We start from the raw sequence: 20,539 nt of genomic DNA on the forward strand, positions 1-20,539 counted from the left end.
GATGCCTATCACAGAGTGCCAAGAGGAGACATTTTCAATGCTTGCACAATTTCAACACCAAATTCTACAACTGTAAAACACCTGTCCCTTTCTACCTCGGAGATACAAGCCTCATTCAGATTGCATAAATTCTCTTCTCCCCTTTCAATTTCCTTCCAATGCCAATAATCAATCAATACCACTTTTTCTGTGACATGCTTTAGTAGTGATTTTTTTATTTTTTTATTTTTTTATTTTTTTTATTTTTTTAATTTTTTTAAAAGCATATGTACAAATCGAAATAAGAAAAAACACATTTGTTACAAAGTTCTTACATAGCTTCAATTTTTAAATTTTTGAAGAGAGAAAGTAAAAATAAAAATATAAAACTATAAACTTGGGGAGAGAGAGAGTAAGAGGGTTAAAAAAAAAAGAAAAAAAGATCTAACAATAAAAATTAACGGGAGTAGATCCGGGAGACAAAAACCACAGCTGTACATCCAACCCCCAACTCAAGTTTCAACTTTTTATTTAAATTTTTTTTTTTATTTTAGTCCTGTGCCAAGCCCATTTACTTTTCTAAAAATTCAATAAATGGAGACCATATTTTTAAAAATAACTCAGGTTTGTCGATTAAGGCAAACCTTATTTTTTCCAAATGCAGGGTCTCTGTCATTTCCATAGTCCACATTTTAATTGTGGGGGTTATTGGTTTTTTCCAAAATTTAAGTATTTTTCATCCATCCATCAGAATGCAAATGGCATAAACGGAAATTTATCCAGCCATTGAGTACATGCTGGTGCAACTTGGGGAAGTGAGGGATCCTTTTCAGCTAACTTGTAATGCTTCAGGCATATTGCTTGTAATGTACCCATCACACATCACCTTGGGTGGGGTGCTCATGATATTTACACTGTAGCCTCCACTTTCCGCAGTCATAGTGAAGTGGTGAACTGCATGAGTTACAAATTGAAACCAGAATGTTTCGGACATTTCAGAATGTTATACTGAGGCACATCGTCCAACTCACCATTTCATGAACTTCAAGGGCATTATCCTCCTGTGCTTCCTGATTGAAGTCTGCTGGTTGATTTGCTTGGCGCCCATTTGGTGCATCCTGCCTGAATGGAAACCATCCAGCTTGATGCCTAATGTGTTTTACAATGTTCACAGTTACTCAAAGCCAAAGTCCACAGGTAACACTTTAAGGCACAGAACTACATATTTAAAAAATAATATTTGATTGTGGATAGTTCCTATTAATCCAATTGTTCAAGAGGTTTTTTTAAATGAGAAGCAACTGATTATTACCGATACTTAGGTTGCAGACAATATATAAATCTGTGAGCATATTATGATTGTTCAACTGAATTAGGTATAAAACCAAAATATTATGGATGCTGAGAGTCTGAAGTAAAAGATTGGTGGAAACACACAGTGCCAGGCAGCGGACATGGAGTGAGAGATGGTTTACGCTTCAGACTGTTGATCCTTGGGAACAAACATCTATGCCTAACTTCACCGGCGGTCCACAATTCTATTACTGAAGCAGCTGGGAAGCAGATACCAGAACATAAAATTAAGAGTTAGCCATCCTGTTCTGCCACTCATTCACACATCCTGATTCCGTTAATATACAGAAATCTACCGACCTTTGTTTAGGATTAATTCAGCCCTCTGGAGAAGAGAATTCCAAAGATTCATCACATTTTATGGACAATAGACAATAGACAATGAAGAATGAAGAAATCTCCCCTGATTGGAATGCCAGACAGCCATCTTATTTTGAGTCTGTGAACACTGCTCTTGATTCTTCAGGGGAAACATCCTCCCTGCATCGAGCCCCGTCAGAACTTTTAAAAGTTCAATGAGGTCTCCCCATTCTTGGAAATACAGACCCAGTCTATTCAATAAACAGTTGCTGCCTCACAACAGAGATACAGGTTCAACCCTGACGTCTGGTACTATTCTCTGTGGAGTTTGCACTTTCTCCCTTTAACCACATGGCTTTCCCTTGGCCGCTCAGTTTCCTCCTACATTCCGATGATGTGTGCACAGGAAGGTTAATTTGCCAGTTGATCCTGTGTAGATGGTGGTAAAATTTATGGGGAGTTGATGGGAACGTGGGGAGAATAGAAAATGGCATGAATGTAGGATTAGTGTAAATGGGCGATTGATGGTTGGCATGGATTCAGTGGGCAGAAGGGCCTGTTTTCCTGCTGTATCTATCTCCCTGACTCTGACTTTTCCGTTTTGTACGTCAAGGTGCACAACCTCATGTTTCGACATTATATTGCATTTGCCCCATCCGTAACACTCTCAGCAAGTCATTTTCCAAGGTGTACTGTTATTACATGCTTTACTGACATTAGGTTTACAGGTCTGCAGTCCCCATTTTCTCTCTCCTTTCCAGAAGCACATTAAGGGATTCCAAGAGCATATCTAGATCCCAGAACCAACTACGAGGAGGGAAAGCACATTATAGTAACCAATGGCCGATGGAGTGGGGCGAGGTTTTAATCAAGTATGAATCCCCAGAAAAGAACTGACATTGGTCATTGTTTCTAATTCCAAATCATCTACAGGTAGTTCTGCTACAACACACGTTTCTATAATGCAAATTGGGCATAAAACGACTGATGAATTAGGAGCACTATTTGAATCAGGCAGGCTGATTTGGTTATAATGCGACTTTGATCAGGAACTCAAGAACCACCTAAAGGTTACTTTGAAATTGACAAGCAGGAAAAAAGCTGACTTGGAAAAAATTAATTCAACAGCAAAAACCAGTTTTCATGGTCATTGAAATTGACAAGCAATCACTTCCATCAACCTGGTGCAATGATGCTCCACTGAAGAAAAATTGGTGTATCTGGGCAGAGAAATTGCAAATGGGATTTAATCTGAGCAAGATTGAGGCATTGCATTTTGGGAAATCGAAAGCTAGGATCATGTGCAGGCAGAGGACATTAGTTTAAATTGGCATCATGTTTGGCACAGAAACTGTGGCCGAAGTGCCTGGTCCTGTTCTGTACAGTTCTATGTAAACAACTTGACATGCAACCTTTAGTGCTGCTAACTTGCAGTAATAAAAATATACTAATACTATTTTTTTTAAAGTTGAGATTGAGAAAGGGGAGAGGTGTCAGGTAATTATAGGGACTGGGGCTGATAAACCAAATGTAAAACCATTTCTGAAAAACGGGACAGCAGATTGTGGGAAGTTTACTGTGGACTTAAGAGCCTGTTCCTGTTCTGTACTGTTCTATGTACACAGCGTATTATACGTTCCTTCTACAAGGGAGAGGGCAGCAGTAGTTCTACAACTATTGTCTTCATTTGCACAGCTTCAAAGAACACACTTTTATTTTAGCATAAAGGACAGACATTCCAATCAATTCAAACTGCTGTTGTAACTTGCTCTTTGCCGAAGGCTTAGGAAGTTTGGCATGTCCCCTACAACTCTCACCAACTTCTACAGATGCACCATAGAAAACATTTTATCAGGTGCATCACAGCTTGGTTTGGGAACAGCTCCATCCAAGACCGCAAGAAATTGCAGCGAATTAAGGATAAGGGGGAAGTCTTTAAGGACCGAGATGAGAAAACATTTCTTCACACAGAGAGTGGTGAGTCTGTGGAATTCTCTGCCACAGAAGGTAGTTGAGGCCAGTTCATTGGCTATATTTAAGAGGGAGTTAGATGTGGCCCTTGTGGCTAAAGGGATCAGGGGGTATGGAGAGAAGGCAGGTACAGGTTACTGAGCTGGATGATCAGCCATGATCATATTGAATGGCGGTGCAGGCTCGAAGGGCCGAATGGCCTACTCCTGCACCTATTTTCTATGTTTCTATGAATTGTGGACACAGTCCAGACCATCGCGCAAACCAACCTCCCTTCTATTGACTCCATTTATACCTCATGCTGCCTTGGCAAGGCCAGCAGCATCATCAATGACGAGTCGCACCCTGGCCACTCACTCTTCTCCCCTCTCCTATCACACAAAAAGTATAAAAGTGTGAAACTGCACACCTCCAGATTCAGGGACAGTTTCTTCCCAGCTGTTATCAGGCAACTGAATCACCCTACCACAACCAGAGAGCAGTGCTGAACTACTATCTATCTCATTGGTGACCCTCAGACTATCTTTTATCAGACTTTGCCTGCTTTACCTTGCACTAAACATTATTCCCTGATCATATATCTATACACTGTAAATGGCTCGATTGTAATCATGTATTGTCTTTCTGCTGACTGGGTAGCACACAACAAAAGCTTGACACTGTACTTCGGTACACGTGACAATGAACTAAACTGAAACAGTCTACAGAGTAGTTAGGCATGCAGACACAAGGAATTGCAGGTGCTGGAATTTTGAAATGAGACAGTAAGTCACAATTTAAAGTAGATGACGTATTTGTAATAATACTTACAAATACACAAGCAGAATAGCTCCCATCACCATGACAAATCGACTGAAGGAGGAGTAGAAGTAGACAATGCTCAGGAGAATGCCAGCCCGGGAAACAGTGTACATCCAGTCCAGCCAGTCACGATTCAAGTCCTCGTCATTGAGCACCGGGCCCCCCTGTGCATTCATCTGAATATTCTGGTTCAAGGGCCTGTTCTCAGGGGCAGCTGCAATCGGGGCGGCTGGGGCGGCATCTGGCTGATGAGGCTCTGGGTTCACCGGCTCAGAGGCCCCCGTAGATGGGGGCTGTACACCAGCTGGACCTGAGAGTCTGGCCGCCGCTTGGCTGGGAAGGAGAAGGGAAAGAAGCTTGAAGTGAAAGCTCTGTATAATCAACACTAGCCTTACCAGATATTCATAGACAGACATTTTCTATCCAAATCCAAAAATTCCAGGACTGTGGAAGGACGATGTGGTGAGGCGAGGTAGGGGAAAAAGGTCATGATGTGTTTATATTCTACTTTAACGGGTAGTGGTGAGCATGTGATTGTTTTCTTCCTCCAAACCTGAGCAGTGATTTATATCTGCATTATTAAGGGGTTGGACACGTTAGAGGCAGGAAACATGTTCCCAATGTTGGGGGAGTTCAGAACCAGGGGCCACAGTTTAAGAATAAGAGGTAGGCCATTTAGAACGGAGATGAGGAAAAACCTTTTCAGTCAGAGAGTTGTGAATTTGTGGAATTCTCTGCCTCAGAAGGCAGTGGAGGCCAATTCTCTGAATGCATTCAAGAGAGAGCTAGATAGAGCTCTTAAGGTTGGCGGAGTCAGGGGGTATGGGGAGATGGCAGGAATGGGGTACTGTTTGAGAATGATCAGCCATGATCACATTGAACGGAGGTGCTGGCTCGAAGAGTTCAATGGCCTGCTCTTGCACCGATTGTCTATTGTCTATTGACTTAAGGAATTAAATTGTTTATTTATAACAGCAAATAATAATTTAATAAATACAACCTAATTAAGAACAGTTAATTCAAGACATAGAAGCGATGTATATATTTGGACTGTACGACATGGGAGGTTAAGTGAATTGAGCAAATACATCAGTCTGAGACATCTCCAGCCCAATCTCTTAGGCAAAGAGTAATTGAATTCTATTGCAATTTGGAGACACTCCAAGACAAATGCTGGGGGATCTTTTAGATTGTTTTATGCAGAAGCAAGCACAGGTTCACGGGTGGGGTGGGGCGAGGGGATTGAGGGAGACTAGAGGACATGTGGCCAAGGAAAAACACTAGAGCACACAGCCACAAAGCTGATCAAGTCCCATGGCTCAACCTGCTTTCCTAAAGGAGCAAGAACAAATCAGGAGAGAAGCAGAATCAGGTGTATAGAATGAGACTCCCCAAAGTTGAGTTGTCCAAAGGTACTAGGGGAAGGGATGCTACATTGTGCAGGAGAAACTTGGAATAAATACAACAGTCACTGTCCAATGTGGAACAAACAACATAAACAAAATGATGTCTTCTGGAGTTACTTCTAAATTAAAAAGCAGAACATCAATGGTAATGATAATTCCATTACTGACAGGGCCCAAAGTGACAAAAACCCAGGCACGTGACTTAGGACTTCTATGCAGGAGATTGTGGCAATACTTCTGGAGAGGTGGAATTGACACGCAAGATACTGGAGATGCTGGAAGCTGGAGCAAAAGTAAACTGCTGGCAGAACTCAGCAGATCCAGCAGCATCTGTGGAGGCAGAGGACAGTCAACATTTTGGGTCGAGATCTTAAATCAGGACTGGTTGAGATATGGTGAAAGACCTGTCTTTTGAAAAGCTGTAAATAGAATTTGACAAGTGCAAAAACAAAAATAGGGAACAATGAGAAACATCCAAAGTGACTTCAAGCAGAAAGCAGGAAAATCTTCCAGCTGTTTTATGTCCATTCAATCTCAGTATTTCAGGTGCATCCTAACAGGAATTTGATTTATTACAGCATTAACTTCTCTCCACATATACTCAATATTTGGATACCCCAAATACCAGTATTCCACTAAATGTGTTTTTATTCTGAATTTCTAAACCTTATGTTACAGCAATGGTCCCTTATTACCAAAAACGTTATATAATTAAGTTTCTCATGGGAAGAAGAAATGTCACATTGGTTAGGATAGGGGTATATGAAAAGAGGACAGAGCCTCACTGATCTTCCTCAATACTGATGCCTACTTCAATGCACAGATGAAAAAGCAGCACGAATTATGAATGAAAGCTGTTTAAATAATGGCCATTCTTGAAGGTAAAATCTGAGAGGATAAATACACCAGTTATTTTCCAGGCCAGTCTCAAGTTCCTGCTTTCATGAAAGTATGAAGAGATCATTTCTGTTGAGAAAATTGAGGAAGCTGTGGGAGGTTCGATTGAGGGGGCCAGACGAAGTAAGTAGCAAGAACTTACTCACCTTCACAGAGCAGTTAAAAGAAAGGAACTTAAAATAATTGAAAGAAAGATTGGATGGAATACGAAAAAAAAAAAAAAAAAAAAAAGGAATACGAGGAAACTTGTTTTTGTGTTCAAAAGGTAGTGGATTCAATGTCTGCAAGTGTAGGTAGCAACAATTAAGGTCACATTTGACCAGTATTTGGATCTATACAAAACAAGCCATAGTCTAGGGATGCAGTGGGGGAGGGAAAGTAGGATTGAATGATGCACCTCTTGACTGGCAGACACAAATTACCCAGGATTCTAAGACTGCATGAATTGTCTATGTAATTACAGGCTCTTTCCAGCAGGTGGCTTCATGGAGCCAGATTCAGCCTGACAACCACTAGGTGCAAAAAGATGTGGGAATCTTCCAACAAGTTCAGAGGCAGAGTTCTGGTATGTTACATCTCCAAAGTATTTATAAGGGTTTGATTAGACAAGACTGTCATTTTCATTTTCTCCCGAGATGCTGCATGACCCGCTGAGTTACTGCAGCATTTTGTGTCTATCAGATTAAAGTCATCTTTGCTGTAGGACTTAGAGAGCCATTAGGTAAAGGTAGGTAAAGGAAAATAAACAAACTGCTGGAGGAGCTAAGCAGGTCAGGCAGCATCAGTATGAGGGAAATGGACAGATGTTTTACTTCAGGACCCTTCAGAATTCTGAAGAGATGTCTTGACCCAAACATCGTTTGTCCATTTTCCTCCACAAATGTCACCTGCCCCACCAAGTTCCTCCAGCAGTTTTTTGTTGCTCAAGATTCCAGCATTTGCAGTCTCGTATCCAACTGTATAGACGTCTTCAATATAAAGAATACAGTGGTGTCTGAATGTGTTCTGTAATTGGGACCCGTGGCCAAAAACACAGCAGATTGTAGTATTACGTTTTTGGTGGTGTTGCTTTCACTGAGCAATACAAATGACAAATAATAGGACAAGTATAAATTCAGTGTTGTGCAATTTCATTTTTCTAATAATATGCAACAGATTTTTTTCTACATAACTGCGTAGTTTCCCAGGCCAGAGTAAAAGTACTTACTACTGCAAGTAGTACTGTCGGGCATACATCTGCTGCCACCAGAGCATGTGCTGTGGACTGTACATGGGATATACTGGAAAGCCAACTGGAATCGCTGGTTGCATTGGAACCTGGTCACCTCCATGTCTGAAAGGAACCGAGCATCACAGTTAAACAGAGAAGCAAGACAAAAATCAGATAATTTATGAGCAAGTTTGACAAGGTGGCATTCTGACTCTCTGATGGGTTGGTTGTATTTTGTACCACAATGGATCATCTCACTTAGCTTTGCACTCTTAATTCTGAAATCCAATCAAAGTTAACAGAAACATTGCTACATACAATATTCAAGTATTCAGCTCCAATCCCAAGATGTACTACAACCATCAGAAGATCATCTTGTGACTTCCTCTCAGCAATGTTTGATTTTCACCTTCTCAGTTCCTGCATGCCAGATCTTATTTCATATTTTGCTCATTAGTCAATTTTCCACAGCCTTGATCCAGAGATAGTTGCAAGAAATGTATGTATTATTTTATCAAAGTCAAGATCACTGACCCAAGAGAAGTACCAAACAATTTTCATTTAAAATATGCTTGCACCCATAAAAAATCCAAAAGCTGAACTCAGGATTGCGTGGCAGATGTCAAGCCAAAGATGAAACTAGGAAATAACGTCCAAAAAAAGCTCAGTGGTGGAATTTAAGTGGGTGTTGAGGTGGAGAGTGAAAATTTGAATAAAAAACTTCAGCAAATGCCAAATGAAGATATGGCAATGGCCAAAAATATAATTAAATACAGTATATTTACATATGAATAAATATGGGAATAAACATCAGCATTTTTGATTGCCTACTGAAGGTGTAACAATGGCTAGAACAGAACAAGCTGTGACAAGAAAGTAGTACTTCTATGATAGATTGGTTGGATACAGAGGTGTAGGTTTGAAACTTTTCATGGGGCTGAAGTGAAACCGAAGTGATGAACAATTTAGAACAGTCTCAGGAATCACTTTCAAGTTCCAATCACAGTCATTGTTACTTAGACAGACAATACTACACCACTGCCAGATCACCGTGGAAGGGTCATCACTAAAACCCACTGTAGTGGCTCAATCATAGCATCACCTCTCACGTGTTCTTCAAAACCATTCACAACAAGCAAACAATCTGGAAAACAGCCATCACCTTTTGACATTCTACCTACCCTTGAATCACACGTGGGTGTCTTTGGCTCTGTGCATGGTTTAAAGGAACCTGAGAAAAATTACGATGCCTCAGACCCGTTGGATTGGAAGCTGGGGATCCAGTCATTGATTCTTGACTTGAAGATAGTGAGGCTGTTGTGGTACTTGAATTTTCGGAACTCTGAAGAGAGAATTAAAACTTAAATACTTTTAATCAGTAAGGAAATCGTTAAGAGGAATTATTATTTTTAGTCTCATGCACCCTGTCCATTAATGGTTGTTAAATTAAAAGAAGAAATCTTTTTCTCCCCACATATGCAAATCCAATTTTTCTTATTTATTCCAATCATATCCCAGTCTTTCTTCTGCCAAAAATTGTATTTGCAGCCAAGCTGCAAATTTCCTTCATAAATTGAGGAGACTTTAAGTGACAAATTGCCAGTCCCCCATGCTGCAACATTTCAAGCCCAAAAAGGAAGACCCTTCACAAGAGCAAAATGCTCAAGACCAGTTAGCTACTACAGTAGATAAATCTGTCACTCTCACCAATCTCCAGCAAACTTCATGGGGGGTTTACATCTGCTGCTTCCTCTGGTTGGATGGCAGAAAACTGGCCACTTTGTCTCTACACCTCACTCATACCCAATTCAAAAGTAAAAACAGTTTCACCACCCTGCTGGTTCTAAAAAAAATGCTGCATGGATAAAGGTCTTGTTGAAGCACTGCATGTAAATGCACCTTTACAACGCAAGTTCAGCAAACAAATGCACAGATCATAGCACAAATAAAAACATTTACTGATATTTGCTGTTTCCTATTTTCTAAGATGCAGATTCAACCCATGATGTTGCTGCCAGCTCTGAGAACAGTCCCACTCCTCACATTTCTAACCTATTCTCTCTCACAGGCCTATCAACGCCTCTGATGCTCCTGTCACTCACCTCCACACTAGGGGACAACTCACCGCGGCCAATTAACCCACCAACCAGGCTCAGATGTGGGAATAAACTGGAACACCAGGTAGAAATCCACTTGACTACAGGCCAAACTTCACAAAGAGAGCACCAGGGTCGCCAGAGCTGAGGAAGAAGTACCCGTGGCACCTCTGTGCTGCCTGTTCTGTATTTCACACAATAAAAGCATGGCAATAGTTTGCTACATAAGTTGAAAGAAAGTCTAAAGCCAGTGATAGAGAATGAAGCCAAGCATATACCATTTCTTCTATTGTTGTCTTCATCTTCATACCTGGTTCTTTAGCTAGATATCTCCACCTAAAACCGTAGATTCTTCTCACGCTTTCAGATTTCCCTCTGGCCTCTTACAAAGTCTTCTGTTTTCCATCACTAACTACCAACATGACATTGACAATTTCAACATTTTCCATGCTGTGCCCCAGCGAATAAAGACAAGTATCCATATGCCTTCTCTGTCAAGCTGTATTGCCACCTTCAGGGATTCTTGGACTCACACATCAAGGTCCCTCTATTCTTCAATATTCCCCAAGGCCCTATCATTCATTGTGCAGTTTATTTCAAAATGCATCACTTCACACCCATCAGGATTAAATTCAATTTGTGATTGTGAAGAGAGGCAGTTTTTAAAATATTTACATTTGCAGCTGTGACTTCCAATTTAAATATATTACATTGTGGTTTGTTGGAAGTCAGTAACATTTAGTTACTTCCTGGAACCACGGTATGCACTGTCAACACACGAAACACATCCCAACTTCAGAGCCATGTACCAGGAGCCGAAGATGAAGCAGTACTGATTGCTGCAGTTACATTACCGTTGTGCCACTGTTGGTTGCTGTCATTCCATTGTTCCTGTTGTTGGGTTTTGGTGACCCTGAAGGAGTCCTTGAAGAGCAGACTAGATGAACCATGTGATACTCATCTTGCTACATTATGCACACAGGTTGAGAGGGGAGGGTGGTGGAAAGTTGAAAGAAGCAAAAACAATGTTAAGAGACACTTTTGTTGTCAAATCTGAAAAAGGCAGTGGAATGAGTCAACAGCTTCAAGTTCCTCGGCATGCATATCTGTTCCAGGCTCACACCATTTTTAAGGTGAGAGGGAAAAGATGTAATAGAAACCTGAGGGGCAACATATTCTACATTGAGTGTGGTGGGTATATGCAATGAGCTACCAGAGGAGGTAGTCGAGCCAGGTACTATAACAATATTTAAAAGACATCTGGACAGGTACATGTGTAGGAAAATAACTGCAGATGCTGGTACAAATCGAAGGTATCACAAAATGCTGGAGTAACTCAGCAGGTCAGGCAGCATCTAGGAGAGAGGGAATGGGTGACGTTTCTGGTCGAGACCCTTCTTCAGAGTCTGAAGAAGGGTCTCGATCCGAAACGTCACTCATTCCCTCTCTCCTAGATGCTGCCTGACCTGCTGAGCTACTTCAGCATTTTGTGATACCTTGGACAGGTACATGGATAGGAAAGGTGGTTCTAGGCATAATATAGGCAGGTGGGACTAGTGTAGATGGATCATCTTAGTCAGCATGGGCAAGTTGGGTCAAAGGGCCAGTTTCCATGCTGTATGACTCCATGACTCTAAAACATTGATGCAACCACAAACAAAAACTCATTAATGCCTCTGCCTTGGAAGAATAGGGGGGATATTGCATGTCACCACTATTGAACTTCTTCAGGTGCAAGGTAGAGAGCATACTGACTGGTTGCATCAACTGGTTTGGTAACTCAAATACCCAGGAATAAAGGAGATTGTAGAAAGTGACAAACATCACCTGGCCCATTACAGTGCTGACCATCTCACCATCAATGGAGGCTCTGCTTCAAAGGCAAAGACCCACACTACCCTGGTCACACTCGCATCTTTCTCCATCTGGAAGCAGGATGAGGCCCTCACACGTGTCTCCTCGGTACCCTGCAGCTCAGCCCTTGTTCCCCCTCCCCCTAGTCCTCACCTTTCATCCCATCAGCCGTTGCATACAATCCATAATCCTCAGACATTTTCGCCACCTCCAACAGGATCCCACCACGAGTCTCATCTTCCCATCTCCACCTCTTTCTGCCTTCTGCAGAGCCCGTTTGCTCCGCAACTCCCTGGTTAACTCATCCCTTCCCACCCAAACCACCCCCTCCCCAGGTACCTCCCCCTGCAACCGCAGGAGATACAACACCTGTACCTATACTTCCTCCCTCGACTCTGTCCAGGGACCCAGACAGTCCTTTCAGGTTAGGCAAAGATTCACTTTTATCTCTTCAACCTCATCTACTGTATCCGTTGTTCAAGATGTGGATTCTTATACATCGGTGAGACCAAACGTAGACTGGGCGATCGTTTCGCAGAACACCTTCGCTCACGACCTCCCAGTTGCTAAACACTTTAATTCCACTTCCCATTCCCACTGACCTTTCTGTCCTAGGCCTCCTCCATTGTCAGTGAGGCAAATCGCAAATTGGAAGAACAGCATCTCATATTTCGCTTGGGCAGCTTACAACCCAGTGCTATGAATATTAATTTCTCTAACATCAGGTAACCCCTGCATCCCCTCTCTCTCCATCCCTCCACACCCAAGTCGTATCAGGTTCCCATTCTCATCTAGCAAACAGTTAACAATGGCCTGTTTCCTTTATCGTCATTAATTTTTTGCATGCCTTTCATTCATTTGTTCTATATCTCTCTATATCACAGTTTATATCTCTCGTTTCCCTTTCCCCTGACTAGTCTGAAGAAGCGTGTCCACCCGAAATGTCACCCATTTCTTCTCTCCAGAGATAATGCCTGTCCCGATGAGTTACCCCAGCATTTTGTGTCTACCATCTGGAAGAAGATTCAGGAGCTGCAAACAGTGACCTCAACAGTCAAGTACAGCTTCTTCCCAACAATCAGGCTCTTGAACACTGCACATATCCAAGCACTACCTTAACAGTTATCATCAACTTTGTTTTGGTTGCACCATGGACTATTTTTAGCACTATCATGGTCTGGTTACTGATTATTAATTTATTGTATTAATTATCCTAGTTTTATTTGTGCGTTATTGTTGTAATGGGAGTGTAAAACTATAGCAAGTAAGAATTGCATGTTCCATTGCTGGTACATATGGCAACTAAATACTCGACTAAGCAACGGAATCTAAACCCTTTGTTATGTGTCTTGTCCTGCGCATTTACTTGGAAATACTGTATGGCAAGTGTATTAGTTAACATAATGTACAAGCATAATTGAAAAATGCAGGCATAAGAATGAGTGCTGCAACATCTTTAAAATTGCAGACAAACTTTATTTCTATCTGGTGACTATCTATTGATCATATTCGTGGAATATTAAATGACCTTAATGTTACCGCAGGGAGACGTTTAGAATTACCTTTCTGAAAATGTCCTTCAGCTGCAAGTGATCAGGGAGAAGCTTGCCAGAATAGACAAGCCTCTGATCCTTGGAGGACTGTGGAGAGAACAGAAAGTGTAAATTCATTACTGATGGAGGTCAAATCAAAAATCCTAAAAGAAAAACTATTTAATCTCCTGTAATTCTTTTTTCCATTCTTATTCACAAACAGAGAATTATTGAAAGAGTAATCACTTCTGAAAAAAACAAACAAAATTAACACCTAATTTGAGTACAGGATTCCAAAAACAGTGGAAGTCAAGCACGTTGGTTGAGAGAAAAATGGTGGTTGGAACACCAAGAGAATGCCACTTGAATAAGATCAATCACTTCCATCTCTGCAACATTGATCAGGCTTTTAAGTTAATCAGTTCATTTAAAATATCTGTGACTCCAACAATGTAACGTTCCTTAATGACATAAAATTATATTTGCACAGGTACACGCATACAAATGGTTTAGAGGGACATGGGTGTCTTGGTCAGGATGAATGAATTGGGCCAAAATGTTTGTTTTCAGTGCTGTATAACTTATATACAGCACTGAACTGACATGCACACTCATGTACTTTAAACACCTGTATCCCTGGATTGCTTCCTGAGCCTCGTGCTAATGAGGGCAGGAACAGGGAGATCGGGGATATGGATGTATGGCTGTGGGGCTGGTGCAGGGAGCAGGGATTTAGATTTCTAGACCACTGGGATCTCTTCTGGGGTAGGGGTGACCTGTACAAAAGGGACAGGTTACACCTTAACAGCAGGGGGACCAACATTCTGGCAGGCAGGCTTGCTAGTCTTACACGTGTGGGTTTAAACTAAGTAGTGGGGGGAGGGGTTGATAAATTGGGAATATGAAGATGGAGTTAAAGGGAAAGCGAATACAGGAGAAATTGCAAAGGATAAATGGGAAGGAAAGTTCTAGATGGGATAAGAGAGTAAGGTCAGGGCCAATGGAGACCGGTGTGAGAGGGGAGGTGAATACCGAAATTAAAGTGTTGTATTTAAATGCGCGAAGTATAAAAAATAAAGTGGATGAGCTTGAGGCTCAGTTAGACATTGGCAAGTATGATGTTGTGGGAATTACAGCGACATGGCTACAAGAGGACCAGGGCTGGGAGCTGAGTATTCAGGGGTACACAACCTATCGAAAAGACAGACAAGTGGGCAGAGGGGGTGGGGTCACTCTGTTGGTAAGGAATGATATTCAGTCCCTTGCAAGGAGTGACAGAATCATGAGAGGTAGAAGCAGTATGGATAGAAATGAGGAATTGTAAGGGTAAAAATACCCTAATGGGAGTTATCTACAGGCCCCCAAACAGTAGCCTCGACATTGGGTGCAAGTTGAATCAAGAGTTAAAATTGGCATGTCGCAAATGTAATGCTACGGTGGTTATGGGAGATTTCATGATGCAGCTAGACTGGGAAAATCAGGTTGGTACTGGACCCCAGGAAAGGGAGTTTGTGGAGTCCCTCCGAGATGGAATCTTAGAACAGCTTGTACTTGGAGAGAAGGCAATTCTGGATTTAGTGTTGTGTAATGAACCTGATTTGATAAGGGAACTCAAGGTAAAAGAGCCATTAGGAAGCAGTGATCATAATATGATGTTTAATCTACAAATTGAGAGGGAGAAGGGAAAATCGGAAATGTCAGTATTGCAGTATAGCAAAGGGGATTATAGAGGCATGAGGCAGGAGCTGGCCAGATTTGACTGGAAGGAGACCCTAGCATGGAAGACAATGGAACAGCAATGGCAGGTATTCCTGGCAATAATGCAGAAGTTGCAGGATCAATTCATCCCAAAGAGGAGGAAAGATTCTAAGGGGAGTAAGAGGCACCTGTGGCTGACAAGGGAAGTCAAGGACAGCATAAAAAAAAGAGAAGTATAACATAGCAAAGAAGAGCGGGAAGCCAGAGGATTGGGACTCTTTTAAAGAGCAACAGAAGATAACTAAAAAGGCAATACGGGGAGAAAAGATGAGGTACGAAGGTAAGCTAGCCAATAATATAAAGGAGGATAGGAAAAGCCTCATTAGGTATGTGAAGAGGAAAAAAATAGTTAAGGCAAATGTGGGTCCCTTGAAGACAGAAGCAGGGGAATTTATTATGGGGAACAAGGAAATGGCAGACGAGTTGAACCAGTACTTTGGATCTGTCTTCATTAAGGAATATACAAACAATCTCCCAGATATTCTAGAGGCCAGAGATCCTAGGGTGATGGTGGAACTGAAGGAAATTCACATTCGGCAGGAAATGGTGTTGGGTAGACTGATGGGACTGAAGGCTGATAAATCCCCAGGGCCTGATGGTCTGCATATCAGGGTACTTAAGGAGGTGGCTCGAGAAATCATGGACGCATTGGTGATCATTTTCCAATGTTCTATAGATTCAGGATCAGTTCCTGTGGATTGGAGGGTAACTAATGTTATCCTACTTTTTAAGAAAGGAGGGAGAGAGAAAACAGGAAATTATAGACCAGTTAGTCTGGCATCAGTGGTGGGGAAGATGCTGGAGTCAATTATAAAAGACGAAGTTGCGGTGCATTTGGATCGCAGTAACAGGATCGTTCCGAGTCAGCATGGATTTACGAAGGGAAAATCATGGTTGACTAATCTTCTGGAATTTTTTGAGGATGTAACTAGGAAAATGGACAGGGTGGTGGATGTAATGTACCTTGACTTTCAGAAAACCTTCGACAAGGTCCCACATAGGAGATTAATGGGCAAAATTAGAGCACATGGTATTGGGGGTAGGGTACTGACATGGATAGAAAATTGGTTGGCAAACAGAAAGCCGAGTGGGGATAAATGGGTCCCTTTCAGAATGGCAGGCAGTGACAAGTGGGGTACCGCAAGGCTCGGTGCTGGGACTGCAGCTATTTACAATATACATTAATGACTTGGATGAAGGGATTAAAAGTAACATTAGCACATTTGCAGATGACACAAAGCTGGGTGGCAGTGTGAACTGTGAGGAAGATGCTATGAGGTTGCAGGGTGACTTGGACAGGTTGTGTGAGTGGGCGGATGCATGGCAGATGCAGTTTAATGTGGATAAGTGTGAGGTTATCCACTTTGGTGGTAAGAATAGGAAGACAGATTATTATCTGAATGGTGTCAAGTTAGGAAAAGGGGACCAACAACGAGATCTGGGTGTCCTAGTGCATCAGTCACTGAAAGGAAGCATGCAGGTACAGCATGCAGTGAAGAAAGCCAATGGAATGTTGTCCTTCATAACAAGAGGAGTTGAGTATAGGAGCAAAGAGGTCCTTCTGCAGTTGTACAGGGCCCTAGTGAGACCGCACCTGGAGTACTGTGTGCAGTTTTGGTCTCCAAATTTGAGGAATGATATTCTTGCTATTGAAAGCGTGCAGCATAGGTTAATTCCCGGAATGGCGGGACTGTCGTATGTTGAAAGACTGGAGCGACTAGGCTTTTATACACTGGAATTTACGAGAATGAGAGGGGATCTTATTGAAACATATAAGACTAATAAGGGGTTGGACACATTAGAGGCAGGAAACATGTTCCCAATGTTGGGGGAGTCCAGAACTAGGGGCCACAGTTTAAGAATAAGGGGTAGGCCATTTAGAATGGAGATGAGGAAAAAATTTCTCAGTCAGAGAGTTGTAAATCTGTGGAATTCTCTGCCTCAGAAGGCAGTGGAGGCCAATTCACTGAATGCTTTCAAGAGAGAGCTAGCTAGAGCGGTTAAAGATAGCGGAGTCAGGGGGTATGGGGAGAAGGCAGGAACGGGGTATTGATTGAGAATGATCAGCCATGATCACATTGAATGGTGGTGCTGGCTCGAAGGGCCGAATAGCCTACTCATGCAGCCTTTGTCTATTGTTTATTTTATTAATTTCCTTAAAAATGAACAATAATTGCTAGTTTCCATGCTTGAAAGACGAACTATTCTAACAGATGATGGGAAATGCAATGGAAGATGGCCTTATGTTCCTCGTGCCTGAGAGCACAATGTTATTTCACTGATACTGGATTGAACCCTCAAATCTGATGGACAAAAAAGGGCAATGGGTTATGTAAAAATTAACGGAAAGCAGAATATAATATAATATCCAAAGTGAGGGTCCACGCGCATGCACATTTATTTATGCATTGTTTTTTAAATTTCCTCTATCTCCACATTATATCCTAAATAGGTTCAAGCTTTTATCCTTGTTGGTTGAGTAATTAATCACTATCATTTAAAGTGCAAAAAAAAGTTAAATAAAATGAAAATGTCAGATGCAAAGACATGTTTACTGGTGTTTGGCTTCCTCATGCAATTTCTGAAATTTATAATTCAAGAATCCTTTCAAACCGCTGATTAAAAGGACATGCTACAGAAGCAAAATGGGGTCTTTGTTCTCTGGATACGAGCAAAACATGAAATGGGTCACTGTGAAATTATAGTAAATTATTCTATATTTTCTCCTCATTGTTGCGATAAAGGCTTCAAGATTTAAATTGCTGACATCTGGAAAGCTAGCTCTTTTGGATCAGGGAGCATAGATTTTCTGAGTGCTAGGAAAAGTTTGCTTTGAAATTGCAAAAAGTAGAACATTTCAATGTGGGAAAGGAACCAATGGAACATGGCATAGAGACCCTCAAGAGGACTAACATGCTGACTGCCCTAGATTAATCCATGTATTTCTAAAAGACATAGGCATGGACCCAAGTTTTTTTTGGGGGGGGGAAGAAAGATGGAAGAGAAGGAAGCAGGACAAAGCATGGCAAGTGATAGTTGGTCACTGGTGGGTGGGAGGGTTGGGACTTTATTTTCTGGTCAGTCTGGTCCTTGCACAAAGTTTCACTGAAATCCATTTTATAACAAGACTAGACTAAGTGGACCCATTGGGCCCAAAACTCTCCTGCATTGGTGCAGCACCCTCTCATCCCCCCTTCCCCTCTCCTCTCCCCCCATCGCCTCCCCCCTCCCTCAACCCCCCTCCCTCCCTCCCCTCTCCCTCCCTCGCTCCGCCCCTCCCTCCCTAGGAGATGGATTTAAACTTTAAAATGTGAATGACTTGAAAAATATAACACCGATTTCAATTAAACTTCTTCCATTAGACCAAAGGGATGACGGTGAGTAAGGTGGGTCTAAAATTGTCGCGCTATCGTGTAGTTTTGTCTGTAGTTCAGGAACAAACAAACAAGAGTTTTAGTATATAGATGTGTGCTACCCTAGTAATCTTCCCGTAAAAATGTTAGTCACACATGATGTCCACCAACCAGTCCATATTGACTGTCCTCGATTCATTAATTTCTAAATAACAATCGATAGTGTACCTCAGAAGCCTTTACAATTCATTTCTCCATTACCAAAGTTTTTCCGATTAGCCTGCAAGTGTCTATTCCTTTCTTTACTTTTAAATAGTGGCACAATATTAACAGGCCATGGCAAGAGCAAATGCACCTCGAACTTTTTTTTCTTCTCTCAACAGTCCAAAAAGCATTTCATCCATAACGAGGAAAATATGGTCTTTATTCCAATCAATAATCTGACTACTTCACTTGTTATTGTGGTACAGAATAATTGCAGGAACCAGCTCTATTTAAGTTGTCCAGTGAATTTAATCTTTATTTCAATAAAAGCAGGAAATGTGGATAAGCGCAGGTCAGGCAGCATCTTTGGAGAAATAAGAGAATTATGAAGAAATTGGTTTGAACATATATGGTTTAACTTGCGCAGCAGAGGGAATATCAAAGGGGATGTCAGGCTGGAGGTCAGGTGAAACTGACAGAAGTGAATGGAGGTGCTCTTCCAAACAGTCATCCAGTCTGCATTTGGTTTATCCAATGTCAAGAAATCCATTGCAGGTGCCAACACAATATATTAAATGAAATGTGTAAGTGAATCACTGCCTCACTTAGAAAGCGTGTGTGGTGCCCATACTGTGGTCTCCCTTACATTGGGCAAACCAAAGGCAAATGATAGCATACACATCCTTCCAATCCACAGTGTGACCCTGAGCTTTGAGTTACCTGTTACTAATTCTACATCCAACTCCAACTTTTCAGTCGTTGGTCTTTTAAATAGTGGTACTACTAAAGCCTAGTGTACATGAGGACCAAGATGTTCCCTTCACCCAGACACATTACAGCCTTAAGACCAAACACTAGATTAAAATAAAATTCAGATAATCAGCCTTTTGTATTTGTGTCAGAACTGCCTTGTCTTGGTCAAAGAGGATCAACCTTTAACAATCAAAGCTATAATCAGTAGTGCAGTTGGTGCAGCTACTGCCTCACAGAGAGTGCAGTCAATGTGCAGTTTGCACATTCTCTCTTTGACCATTTGGATTTCCTTCAGGTTCTCTGGTTTCCTCATCCTAAAGGTGCGCAGGTTTGTAGGTTAACTAGTTTGTGTAATATTGCCCCCTCATATGTAGGGAGTGGATGAGTAAATGGGATAACATAAAACTAGTGTGTGTGGGTGATCGATGGTTGGTGTGGACTCTGTGGGCCGAAGGGCTTGTTTCCATTTTGCATCTCTAAGCTAAACTCTAAACTAATTTACTGTGGTCTGCATATTGACTGGTCGCATCACGGCCTGGTTCAGCAACTTGAAAGTTCAGGAGCGGAAAAGACAGCAAAAAGTTGTGAACACTGCCCAGTCCATCACCGGCTCTGACCTCCCCAACATCGAAGGGATTTATTGGAGTAGCTGCCTCAAAAAGACCATCCTGGCCACACACTCATTTCACCACTGCCATCGGGAAGAAGGTACAGGAGCCTGAAAACTGTAACGTCCAGGTTCAGGAAGAGCTTCTTCCCTACAGTCATCAGGCTATTAAACACTACAACCTCAAATAAGCTCTGAACTGCAATAGTCTATTATTATTATTAATTACAGTGTACTATGTTTACATATTCTGTTGTGCTGCAGCAAGTACGAATTTCATTGTTCCATCTGGGACATATGACAATAAAACACTCTTGACTCTCTGCAGCTACTGTCAGACCTGCTGGGCATTTTCAGGATTTGCTTTTCTTTCACGTTTCCAGCAGCTGCAATGCTGTAAATAAACAGCTAGTTTTTTCCAAGTAGAATTGGGCATGCCAGAGAAAGACAAAGCACTTTGACCAT

At 41.8% G+C, this 20,539-nt stretch overlaps 1 protein-coding gene across 3 annotated transcripts in view; it reads right to left on the bottom strand.

Moving 5' to 3' along the window:
• Nucleotides 1-20,539, bottom strand: part of herpud2 (HERPUD family member 2) — a 34,919-nt gene that overhangs the window by 1,140 nt on the left and 13,240 nt on the right. For 2 of the 3 annotated variants that reach the window (XM_078397612.1, XM_078397614.1), the window contains exons 2-7: nt 13,430-13,507; nt 10,868-10,978; nt 9,099-9,259; nt 7,915-8,040; nt 4,414-4,737; nt 1,011-1,128 (exon numbers count right to left, since the gene is read on the bottom strand). In XM_078397612.1, coding sequence (XP_078253738.1) covers nt 1,011-1,128; nt 4,414-4,737; nt 7,915-8,040; nt 9,099-9,259; nt 10,868-10,978; nt 13,430-13,507 — 918 coding nt within the window. The remainder of the gene's footprint in view (nt 1-1,010; nt 1,129-4,413; nt 4,738-7,914; nt 8,041-9,098; nt 9,260-10,867; nt 10,979-13,429; nt 13,508-20,539) is intronic. The other variant, XM_078397613.1, reaches the window with a different exon arrangement.

The sequence above is a fragment of the Rhinoraja longicauda genome, chromosome 4 (genome assembly GCF_053455715.1).
Source record: "Rhinoraja longicauda isolate Sanriku21f chromosome 4, sRhiLon1.1, whole genome shotgun sequence".
NCBI lineage: Eukaryota > Metazoa > Chordata > Chondrichthyes > Rajiformes > Arhynchobatidae > Rhinoraja > Rhinoraja longicauda.